We start from the raw sequence: 12,374 nt of genomic DNA, 5'->3' as shown, positions 1-12,374 counted from the left end.
TATTCTCCAGGACTTTCTTCTTCAAAACTCTAACTCTCCAGGACGTTCCTTGATCTCCTTGATTTTGTTTATTCCACTTCTACAATGCAAAGAATCCTCCAAAGAAAAGCAGCGGCAATACTGAAAGACCCAGATTCAAAACAGAGTTGACTTCTAGAAAGAGCAGTACTATTCGCCTTGATGGTTTGCTTTATTACTAACAGATAACGAGATTGTGAAAACAGAAAAGACTTATTTAAAAGTAAGTGATACTGAATGATCCAAGGTATCTCCATACAGCAAATATTTAATATAGAACCTATCTATCCTAACCCTCAAGTCTGTATTTGGTTTAGATCATTCTTGCATTGCTATAAAGGAATACCTGAGACTGGGTAATTTATAAAGAAAATAGGTTTAATTGGCTCACAGTTCTGTAAGCTTTACAAGCATGGTGCCAGAATCCGCTAGGCTACTGGGAAGGCCTCAGGGAAATTTTACTCATGGCTGAGGGCGAAGCAGAGGCAGGCACATCCCATGGCAAGAGCAGGAGCAAGAAACAGAAAGGAAGAAGTTGCTACACACTTTTAAACAACCAGATGTGGCGAGGAATCATTCACTATTGTGAAGACAGCACCAAGGGAAAGGTACTAAACTGTTCATGAGATATCCACCCCCATGATCCAATCACCTCCCACCAGACTGCACCTCCAACACTGGGGATTACATTTCAACATGAGATTTGGCAGGGACATATGTCCAAACTGTATCAGGATTCTACCCATTAAACTCATTGACTATCCTACAGATACAGATCCCTAAAAATAACCCAGTAAATACATAATTTCTTGTCCTGTTGGTTAGGTAATGAGTTTCCAGTGAGATAAGAGAGGTCATTCTTTGCCATTATGAAGATGAAGATAGTCTCTAATTTTGAAGTAAGTGAAAAGGATAAGGAAGGTTCTATTTTGGCATTAACCCCAACTTCCAGCTTTTCTTTTATTAAGGGTATTATGCTTAAAATAGAGCATGCTTTAGATAGGACCAAATATTTTAAAAATTGATTTCAAAGACCTGTAAACCAAGAACTTTTGAGATGCTAATAAGATCACTAAATGCTCACCAGAAGTAAACTCCATGACTTCTAGTTCTCATGTAGATGCCTGTTATCCCTAAAAAGACATACTTTTTTTTTTCCCAGAACAGCAATGATGGCCATTTAAGCAAATGAAGCCTAATTATTTTCTTTTATTTTTCAAACTTGGGAAACAGAAGTGGTAACACCAAAACTGTGTGGCTACTAAAAGTACACTCTTAAAGAGATCTGAAATATTAATTTTAAAAATGACTGTTTATATCAAATATAATAGTAAAAGATCAAGGTTAAGATTGGATAATAATTTTCAAAATAGCATCAAACTGAAAGGGTTAAAATAAGGATACTGAGGCAAATTCTTTAAAAAAATTACTATCTCCAAAGAAAATACCTTAAAAACAGTAGTTAAATGCATTCTCTAGAAAATTTGACTTCTCAAATTATTTAAGAAAATAGAGCCAAAAGATTACTTAATAGGTAAGGAACTTCGTTTGAGAGACTCTAGGAACTAATAACCTCTCAAGACTTCAAAACAATTCAATCCTTGGACTAAGTAAGTATTTACCAGGATGTCAAGAATACACCACTACCACCAATTGATTTCAACTCTGAGCTATTTGATGAAACCCTATGACCTTTAACTAAAAGATGATGTAACTAGAAAGGCATTAACCTTTTAAAACCCAGAGGCTCCAACATTAACAAAAGGGAAAAAGTGATCCAGAAAACTGCTTAGCAACACTCAATCTACTCTTAACCTGCCATGTGGCAACATGGAAACTTCTCCCTGTCTACAGCTCCTGGCCCTACTTTAATGATCTCTGAAGGGCTGATATTTGTTTTCTGATCAAAGTTTCCTAGACCCCAGATCTCTGGCTCTTTTGCTTCCTTGAATTCTCTTTCTCCTTTTCAGCTGCCTAAATGTATTTTCCTGCCTCTAACTCAACAATCTTCACTTACATAAGTAGTCAAGCACCATAAGGATTTCTGTGTTACTGTCCATAGACAAGACCTCAGGCTTTGTGTACTCCACTGAAATAGGACCTAGGGTTTTGTTTAATCTTTTTTTTATATACGAATTTTGCTTACATTATATTAACTGTTCTGATACTGAATACAGATTGAGGAAATACATAAAATACAAATTGTTCAACTTTTTATTAAAATTAGCTTTGATACAACAAGGTTGATAAAATCTGGAATAGACCACTAAAGCAATCTGCATGTGCCCACTAAGGACTTCATTTATTGATGCTACCTTGATCACTAATTAACCATAATTAAGTTGAAAATATTGTACCTGATTAGGTGTTTTCTTAGGGAACTATAGGTTTATGTTATCTAGTTAACTATGGTAATAAGGGAGTTAAAAGCTCTGTTTCCATATAGAATCTGAATCTTCTTTATAAAATGGGCAGACAGGCCGGGCGCGGTGGCTCAAGCCTGTAATCCCAGCACTTTGGGAGGCTGAGACAGGTGGATCACGAGGTCAGGAGATCCAGACCATCCTAGCTAACACGGTGAAACCCCATCTCTACTAAAAAAAATACAAAAAAATTAGCCGGGCGAGGTAGCGGGCACCTGTAGTCCCAGCTACTCGGGAGGCTGAGGCAGGAGAATGGCGGGAACCCGGGAGGCGGAGCTTCCAGTGAGCCGAGATCGAGCCACCGCACTCCAGCCTGGGAGACAGAGCAAGACTCCATCTCAAAAAAAAAAAAAAAAAAAAAAAAAAAAAAAAGGCAAAGTCTACATACAAGTTTGCCATAAATTAAACTAACATGGCTATGTTGTAAGAATTTTAGAAGTTTAAGTTAAATGTGTAAGGGAATGAGGGGGGCTAGAAATTTTTAAAATCTTTCAGTATTAGCATGGTAGATCAGACACAAGTATCCTTGGGAGAAACTTGATCAGCAACTAATTAACTACGTCCCACTCCAAAATAATATTTTGACCCATTTTTCTCTAAGAAACTTAATTTGAATTATTTGTTATCTACCTAATAATTTTATCTTTAACTTAGATGGTCTTTATTAAAAGTAAATTGAACGCTTCTATTTTGTACATCAATAGAAATAAGAACTAAGAATTTATTAGCTTCAATGATGCTAAATCCCCAAATATCTCCAAACTAATAATTGAGGACACTACTTAAATGTGTCTTCAAGCGGAACCCTACCTTTAGTCCCACAAGTTTTGCTGGTATCTCCAAAACAGAATCTCCTAAAAATATTGGTAATATACTTCGGGAGGCCAAGGAGGGTGGATCGCCCAAGATCAGGAGTTTAAGACAAGCCTGGCCAACATGGTGAAACCATGTCTCTACTAAAAATACAAACATTGGCTGGGTGTGGTGGCAGGCACCTGTAATCCTAGCTACTTGGCAGGCTGAGGCAGGAGAATTGCTTGAATCCAGGAGGCAGAGGTTGCAGTGAGCCGAGATCACGCCACCGCACTCAAGCCTGGGTGACAAAGCAAGACTCTGTCCCAAAAACAAACAAATCATAATACTATGGCAGTGGTACATAAGCAAGCTTAAACAATATATAAAAATTATTCTCCTTTCTGAGAATGTTTTTCTCTTTTGTTTTCTCTTAAACTTGAGAGTATGAATTTTAAATACACATAAGCTTCTGTACTGTGGTTCTGCAACCATATAAAAAATAATTTTCAGGGAAGAGTTTCACAATTATAATCAAGAAACAATGAGAACCCTCAAAAGATCTTTCTCTTTTATTTCTGATTCTCAGGAAACCACTACTCTTCCAATAAATATTATTTGGGACACAAAGTAATCATCAACTAAAATCTATAGCTGCATTAAAAAAATAAACAGGTTGCAGGGGCAGGGGAGGCTAACCTAACAGTAAAAAACAGCAAGCAGGAAAACACTATAGTGATATTATGTCTCTTCCTTTACAATGTCAAATATTTAGTTAGCATATCTTTTTATGCTTTTGCAAAACCTTTCATAATTATCCTTCAAACGTTTTAAAGAAAATTTACTGTTTGAAAAACATGAAGCTAAAAAAGAGAATGGTCACAAACATCTCTTACTGATGCTTTTTGTCTTTCATGAGTGATAATATAAATTTCCAGATTGGTGAGCATAAAGCTGTGTCTGCACACTACCCATCTGAAATCCCACTGATTTTACTAACTCCCTACCCCTGCCCCTCAAAAAGATCTTTATGTAGACTTCACCAAAGATACAGGGACACTCTATTATAAATTGGTTTAATTAACATATCCTGTAACTTACACAAAAAAATCTTTATTTCAACTGAGAATAGTCATTAAAAAAACAATAAATTAATAAAACAGGATTATGGACACTGTAGTAAGTCAAAACCAAGTTTTCCCGGAGGTTAGGTAACGCTTAAAAAACTAAACGTAGGTTGTGCGTGGTGGCTCACACCTGTAATCCCAGCACTTTGGGAGGCTGAGGCGGGCAGATCACAAGGTCAGGAGATTGAGACCATCCCAGCTAACACCGTGAAACCCCGTCTCTACTAAAAATACAAAAAATTAACTGGGCCTGGTGGCACGCGCCTGTAGTCCCAGCTACGCGGGAGGCTGAGGCAGGAGAATCGCTTGAACCTAGGAGGCAGAGGTTGCAGTGAGCCAAGATCGTGCCACTGCACTACAGCCTAGGTGACAGAACGAGACTCCACCTCTCAAAAAAAAACAAAAAAAAGCTAAATGTAGGGAGATTTTACAGGGCACAAATTTCAAGAAAGTTATGACTTTATAAAATTGAGATAAAATTTATGTTACATACTTACCACTAATGTTGAGTTCAAAATAAATGAATTGAAAAACAATCTACAGTATTTCCTAATTTCATATTTTACACTGTTTAAAATATTTTATAACTTACCCAAATGAAGTAATGTAAACTGGGCTGCCAGTTCCTTTGCATCTTCTAACGTAGTACAGAGTTTGTCTGGCATGAAGTAACTCTGGGATCCATTTGCAATAGCAGGAATAACTATCTTATAGACCAAGAGTACTTTCCCATCTTGACTTGTTGTTGAATATAAATAATATTCTGGTGGTGCCCAATTATTTTTGTTGCAGTAATAATCCAAATGCATTACTGCAGAATTAAAATGATTGGATTTTAAAGAATACATACTAATCGGAGTAAGCTTTGTTCCAGGATAAAAAGGGTAAGTGCATCTTTCAACTTCAGGCGGACTTGGGCTATGCTGACCATTGAGACGAGCAGGAAGAGTTGGCAGCTTGCCTAGAGTTTTTGGGTGGCTCTCTTCTTTGTTAGCAAACACAATCAGATTTTCAGAATTTGGACTCATCTGACCATTAAGATGCTGTCTCCAAGTGTTTTCTTTATTTACTGGTTTAGCTAGTGTTACCTCAATACTTGCTCCATCAATGCATTTTCCATTCATAACAGACATGGCAGCCACTGCATCTTCTCGGTTGAAAAAGTGAACAAAAGCATAATCTCTAAGTTTCTTTACTCGTTCAACTGCACCAGGCTTAAATTTATTGAATTCTGATTTAATTGTTTCCTCTGTAGTTGAGATCATTAAATTTCTTACATAAAGAACTTTAACTCTCTGCATGGTTTCCTCATCCACTTCTTTCTCTGGGTCAGCCCAATCTACCTGAATGGTGTGGCCCCATAGTTGGAATGTTCCTGTAAAAAAAAAAATAATTTGAAGAGAATTAAAATAAAGAATACAAGTTAAAGATGTTCAGTAAAACTGTTTCCCCAGAGAAGCAGAAACTCAACCACACGTCAATAAATTTGGTTAAGCATTTGTTTCCTATTCACACAAAAATTTTTACTAAAGTAAACAACTAAAACTTACTATGTAATTTAAGAGTCAATAGAACAAATACACTTCAAAGATAGACTTTATCAGAAGAATTAAGTGTTGCCCTTTGGATTTTTATTAAACAACAATTAATAGCTCAAAGTGTATACATCCAGCAAAAATATCATAAATAGGACTCATTTTACAGGAACGATTTCTTGTCTTTTAGAATTATGTGATTTATTTTACTTCATTACTCAAACAATTCTTTACTCCTCTTTAAGTGGCATTATTTATATCGATAATATTGATCCCTGATGTACTATCATTTCTCCATATTTGTAAAAAGATTAATACTGAAAAACAACCTTTAAAAGAATCAGTTTACCTGGAATTAGTTTCCTCCTTGCCATAGCGGCAGCTCTGTGAGATTCATATTCCACAAATGCAAAACCACGATTTTTGGTCTTATCAGTTGCACTTGGATAAACAATGACATCTACAACTCCTTCTGTAACTTTCTTCATTTCATCTAAAATTTCTTCTTTCTTCTTTTCCTTGGGAATAGCTCCAATAAATAACCTACAATTATCCAAGCTTACACACACACCAATAAACTTCCCTGGTCGAATTTCATAATTATTAAGAATTCTGATGGCTAACTGGGCTTCTTCTTTTGTAGTGTACATCACAAAAGCATAACCTCGATTTTCACCACTAAATTCCATCATAAGTCGAAATTCATATATCTTCCCAGCTCTTTCAAATACAGGAACTAACTCATCTTCATACATATCACGAGGTATTTTTCCTACAAAAACTTCACAGCCTCTAGGTGGAGGTGGACCTTCCCAACCTGAACAATAAAAATGAATAGGAATAGACACACAAATTTGAATCAGATATTTGTACTCACTATTCAATCATATATTCATTCAACAAATTTGCTGTGCTATGTGCCACTCACAATTCTAGGTATTGGTGATACAACAGTGGACAAAATAAAGCCCCTTCCCTTATGAAGCCAATATTCAATACATAAGGGAGATAACAAGTGAGTGATAAATGCTATGAAGAAAATCAAGGGAGTGGTCAGGCAAATCTCTGGGTACATGAGATTTAAGCACAGACCTGAATAGAATGAGGGAGTGAGCCATGAGGATTATCTGGGAAAAGGGCATTTGGAAAGAAGAAAAAGCAAGTGCTTTACATGTCAGAGCAACATAGATTATGGAAGCCTGTACAGTTAACATGTACTTGAGAAAGGAAGAAAGTGGTAAGTGCTGCAGCCATTGAGGTAACCAGAAGACAGATTTTTATTTTAAGTGTGATAAACTGAAAGGTTTCGAGCAAAGGAATTGTACTGGCTATTGGTAGAAAAGTCAAACATTCTATTTACCTGTTTTCATTTGGTTTTCTAGTTTAAACACCACTTGCCTACTAAGTGCTGTTTCAAATTCCTCCCCAGATGATCTCCTCTTTAACACCTAGAGTAGCACCCTTTTCCCTACTTTCCCAATCCTGACTTCTGTCTCAACCTAGCCCAGCTTCTTTCTCAACTGCTCCTTAGATGAAGAGCAGGGCTGAAAAAATTTAAGGGTAAGACATGAATAACATTTATAATCTAACTCTTTCTCCTCAACAGTAAAAACAAGTGTCTTAAAGCAGTTACAAGGAGAGAGCTATTTTTTGGAATACTTGTGGGGATACACATCGAATCTACATGACGAGGTTAAAGATTAAATTTAAAAGACTGTTAACAAATCCACACCTGGAGGAGGACCACCAAATTTCCTTTGTCCATTTTCCTGAACCATGTTGTAACCAGTCTTTTCCATCAAAGCAAGTAATGCTGCTTCATTCTGAGTACCAGTTCGAACTTTACTGCATCCATTTGTTCCATCTATATTTTCTTCATTCATGGTTGCAGTTCCTAAAATAAAGTTTAATAACACTGGTTAAGTTTACAACAGAATACCAAGAATCTATATGGCATTTCTTTGGGTTGCAGCAAAACAAAGACAGTTGTGGCTGGCATATTTGTTTAGCCTTCACTGTCCTCTGAGGTTCTGCCCCAAAGCTCTTCCCTACAGTGGAAACTTGGAAACTTCTTTCGATGTCACTGACCAATTATGCAGTATCTTTAGAACGCCTAAGCTATAAGAAAGGGATACAAACAATGAAAAAGAGAAAGGAACAAAGAATGGAAAAACAAAATTATACGGTATATCTTCTGTCACAACTTTACCTGAGAGTCTCCTTAAGAACAGGAAGTCCCCCCAAGTTGGCTTTTATGAAAATTGAATATTCAGAAATTATAAACTCTCATTGCTAAATTAGGTAGCCTTTAAGTCCTTCCTAGTTTTAAAATATTTGAATTTTTGCTCTAGAGTAGTGATTCTTGGTGACATATCCTTTCCACTCCCACCTTCACGACAGACTCCACTGTAGAGACACTAATACTCTCTTCTGATAATGAATATAGCTACAAAAACATCCTATAATACACACTACAAACATACAGTCTTTTTACAGTGTTTAAAGCTGTTTCCAAGCTATTTTTATATTATATCCAATGTAGTAATCCCAGGAAAAAAAAAAAAAAGGCAAGAAAGTAGCTCATGCACTCACAGAGTTTAGTACTTCCCTAAACCTAGTATCTCTAAGCCCAATTTTCTTTCCTAAGCTAAGACTCTCATTTATCAAATTGCCCAATGAACCTAAGTGTTGAAAATGAGATATTCATAAAGCACCTCAAATTCAACATATGAAAAACTGAGTATAATTTTATCTTCCAAACCTGTTCCTTTCTGTTTTACCTCATTTCAATGATTCATCCATTCAACCAATAAATGGCACCCCAACAAACATTATTTCCTCTCTTCCAAACTCTCACAACCAGAAATCTGGGTATTATCCATAGTCCTTTGATGTACAGCTCATCAGTCACTAAGACTTGAAGACTTTATCAAATATTTATTTCATCTTTTGAGACAAAAGTCTCACTTTGTCACCCAGGCTAGAGTGCAGTGGTGTGAAGGTGGCTCCTGCAGCCTTGGCCTCCTGGTCTCAAGTGATTCTCCCACCTCAGTCCCCCACGTAGCTGGGACTACAGGCACAACATGCCCAGCTAAATTTGTATTTATTGTTGTGTGTAGAGACTGGGTTTCACCACGTTGCCCAGGCTGGTCTCAAACTACTGAGCTCAACCAATCCACCCATCTAGGCCTCCCAAAGTGTTGAGGTTATAAGTGTGAGCCACTGCACCTGGCCCTAAATATTTCTTGAAATCAGTCTATTCCTGTTCATCCCTACAGCCTGTTCTTAATTATTTCTTACTTCAATTAGTGCTAGGTTCCTAAATGTTGTTCCAACTTTTAATTTTGTTGCCCTCAAACAAAATCTCCATAATGCTGTCAAGGTGATATAAAATATGTATCTGCTTAATTTAAACTTCTATTTCAAATCAAAAATAAGGAAGAAAATGACTAAATTATGAATTTTTAACTCAGGGAGATCCTTCTAAAAAATCAGTTTAAAAGCTTCAAAGGTACCTGGGAGATTGAGGCTGCAGTGAGCCGTGACTACACACCACTGCACTCTGGTCTGGGCAACAGGGCAAGATCTTGTCTGAAATAAACAAATCCCCCCAAAAAATACATTAATAGATTTTTTTTACTACATAAAAATACTTTAGAAGGCAAAAAAGAAAAGTTCACAAAAACTAAGTCAAAAAAATTACACATAAAAAATGATCTGCAACACATCATAAAGAGCTAATTTCCTTAAAATAAAAAGACTGGCATGGGGTTATAAAGTGCAGACTCGGGTTAAAGACTGGCTAAAAACTCTGAACCCTGGTTCTTCGTTTACTAAGCTCTGACTTTGGACAGATTATTTAGCCTCTCAATGCCTATGTCTACCTGTCTATAATAAGTAGATAATACTAGTTTCTACCTCAGGGTAGAAGGATTCAGGGGATTCAAAATAAAGAGTTTAAAATAGGTCTTAGGATATAAGCATTATACATGTATTTCCTATTATTATTACCTAATAAAACAGTAAGAAAAACAAACTGCACAGCAGAGCCTGCAAATGCAAAATTTATTCATTTGTTCAACAAATATTTATTAAGCACCAACTATATTCTATGTACTATTCCTTACATCTGGGATATTATTAGTAAATAAAAGGCCAAAGTTTCTCCCTTGCATAGCTTACACTCTAATGGGGAAAAAAATAGCAGACGATAAAAAACATAAGCAAATAATAAGAGGTAAGAATACTTAGGGAAAAAAGGAACAGGAATAGGGCACATGGGTCAGTGGAAGGCTGACAAGGGAAGAGAACATGCAAATTTAAACAAGAAAGCTAGTGCAGACTTCACCAAAAAGGTAACCTTCCAGCAAAGAATTGAGGAGCCTACCCATTGAGCTATCTGGGAAGAACATCCCATACAAATGGAGAAACCAAGACAAAGCCCTTATATAAAGGTGTACTTGGCATTTACAAGGCATACCTTGTAAGTTAGGTAACTTCTTATAAACTTCAGCTTTTACTATGAGTTAAATGAGGGGCTACTATAGATTTTGAACATACGAGTAACAGGTTATTTCATTGTAAAAGGATCATCTGGCTGTTACATGGGGAAGTCAGTAGAAGGGCAAAGGTGGAAGCAGCGAGACCACTTAGACGATTACTACTAAAATCCAGGCAAGAGATGATGGTGTCATGGGCCAGAGAGGTTGAGGTGGAAAGGATAAGAGGTCTGACTTGAGATATATTTTTAAGTACATCCAATAGAATTTTCTGACATACTGTGAGATAAACAGGCAAGTGAAGGATGATACCACGGTTCTGGCCTAAGCAACAAGGAGATGAAGAATGAGTAGAACTGGTTTTAGGGCTAAGATCAGAGTTCAGTTTTAGGTATTTTAAATTTGAATATCAAACGATCATTCAAATGCTTTTATAAGACTCTGGCAATAAATGTTAAGAGATCAAGAAATGAGGCCATAAGAAATGGAATGGACCGTGCTCCTAGAAAGTACAATGCAACATCTGAAAAGGGCAGTGGCTACTAAACTCCAGCAAACTAATACAAGAGAATCCAGCTTGCCTCCAGTTATACCAAATTTTCCAATTTTTCAAAATCTCTCAATATTTAAAAACTGAAAATTAATTTAATTGTAAAACAGTAACAAAAGTGCACAGACCAAACAAAACACCTGCAGGCTTCCTATGGTTCAAACTCTGGGCTGCATGAGGGCAAAGACCACTTCAGCCTTGAACACTTTCTCTAGTACTCTAGTACCCACCATAGCCTTGGCACACAGAAGGTACTCAATAATTATCCGCTGGGAAGTCCACCAGAAGGGAAAACTTAAGACTTCATACACTGCTAGCACGTATGCATTACTGAAATTATCCTTTTAGAAGGAAATTTGGTAACAGTTATCAAAATCTAAAATGCACATATACTTCATAATTACTAAAAATTTAACCTACAGATATAACTGCAAGAATATACAAAGATATAAGCGTAAGAATGTTCACTGAAACTCTGTATATAGAAATAACAGTCTAGGAAATATCTAGCTGTTCTTCAGTAGAGGATGCATCAAAAATCAGGATACGACTACACAAGGAACGTTATGCAACTGTTAAAGAATATCATAGATTTGCGTGTACTGATATGGAAAAATATTCAAGAAGTATGTGAGAAAGAGCAAGTAGGAAAATACATTTACTTTCATATCAACTGTCTATGTGTTGTTTTAAAGATACACATGTACACATTCATAGACGGCTGTGTAGGAATATAAAAATGTTGAAACAGGCCAGGCGCGGTGGCTCACACCTGTAATCCCAGCATTTTGGGAGGCTGAGGTGTGCAGATCACGAGGTCTGGAGATCGAGACCACCCTGGCTAACACGGTGTAACCCCGTCTCTACTAAAAAATACAAAAAATTAGCCGGGCGTGGTGGCAGGCGCCTGTAGTCCCAGCTACTCCGGAGGCTGAGGCAGGAGAATGTCATGAACCCGGGAGGCGGAGCTTGCAGTAAGCCAAGATTGCACCACTGCACTCCAGCCTGGGCGACAAAGCCAGACTCCGTCTCAAAAAAAAAAAAAGAAACAATTTACAAGGAACTTTACTGGTAGTTATCATTGGTGAGTAGGAATAAGGAGTCAAGTAACCTTTACTTCTCATTTTTCTGTGATTATCAAGAGCATATGCTACTTAGTTAAAATTAAAAGGCCCTTTCAGGGGTTTTCCAGTTCCTTAAAAATAAAATCTAAATTCTTTAGAAAGCCATAAGGATCTCTTAATCATCTCTCCCTCCAGCTTCATTTCTTATGATATGCCAACAACAATGCTGACCTATCTGCAAATTCTCAAATATGCCAGGTGCTCATATATGTTCCTTTACATAAATTGTTCCTATAGTCCTTCTGTAATTTCTTGGCCTTTCCTACCCCTAATATTCTCCAGGAAAGCCCTCCCTGACCTTCCCTC

General features: G+C 36.9%; 1 protein-coding gene across 3 annotated transcripts in view; it reads right to left on the bottom strand.

Moving 5' to 3' along the window:
• The window catches only part of RBM46 (RNA binding motif protein 46), a 49,964-nt gene that overhangs the window by 25,734 nt on the left and 11,856 nt on the right, over positions 1 to 12,374 (bottom strand). For all 3 annotated transcript variants that reach the window (XM_008000062.2, XM_008000061.3, XM_037988026.2), the window contains exons 2-4: positions 7,628 to 7,789; positions 6,245 to 6,712; positions 4,953 to 5,735 (exon numbers count right to left, since the gene is read on the bottom strand). In XM_008000062.2, the coding sequence (XP_007998253.1) occupies positions 4,953 to 5,735; positions 6,245 to 6,712; positions 7,628 to 7,778 (1,402 nt within the window). In that variant the 5' untranslated portion in view covers positions 7,779 to 7,789. The remainder of the gene's footprint in view (positions 1 to 4,952; positions 5,736 to 6,244; positions 6,713 to 7,627; positions 7,790 to 12,374) is intronic.

This window comes from Chlorocebus sabaeus, chromosome 7 (genome assembly GCF_047675955.1).
Source record: "Chlorocebus sabaeus isolate Y175 chromosome 7, mChlSab1.0.hap1, whole genome shotgun sequence".
NCBI lineage: Eukaryota > Metazoa > Chordata > Mammalia > Primates > Cercopithecidae > Chlorocebus > Chlorocebus sabaeus.
This window is presented reverse-complemented; position numbering and strand designations above follow the sequence as displayed.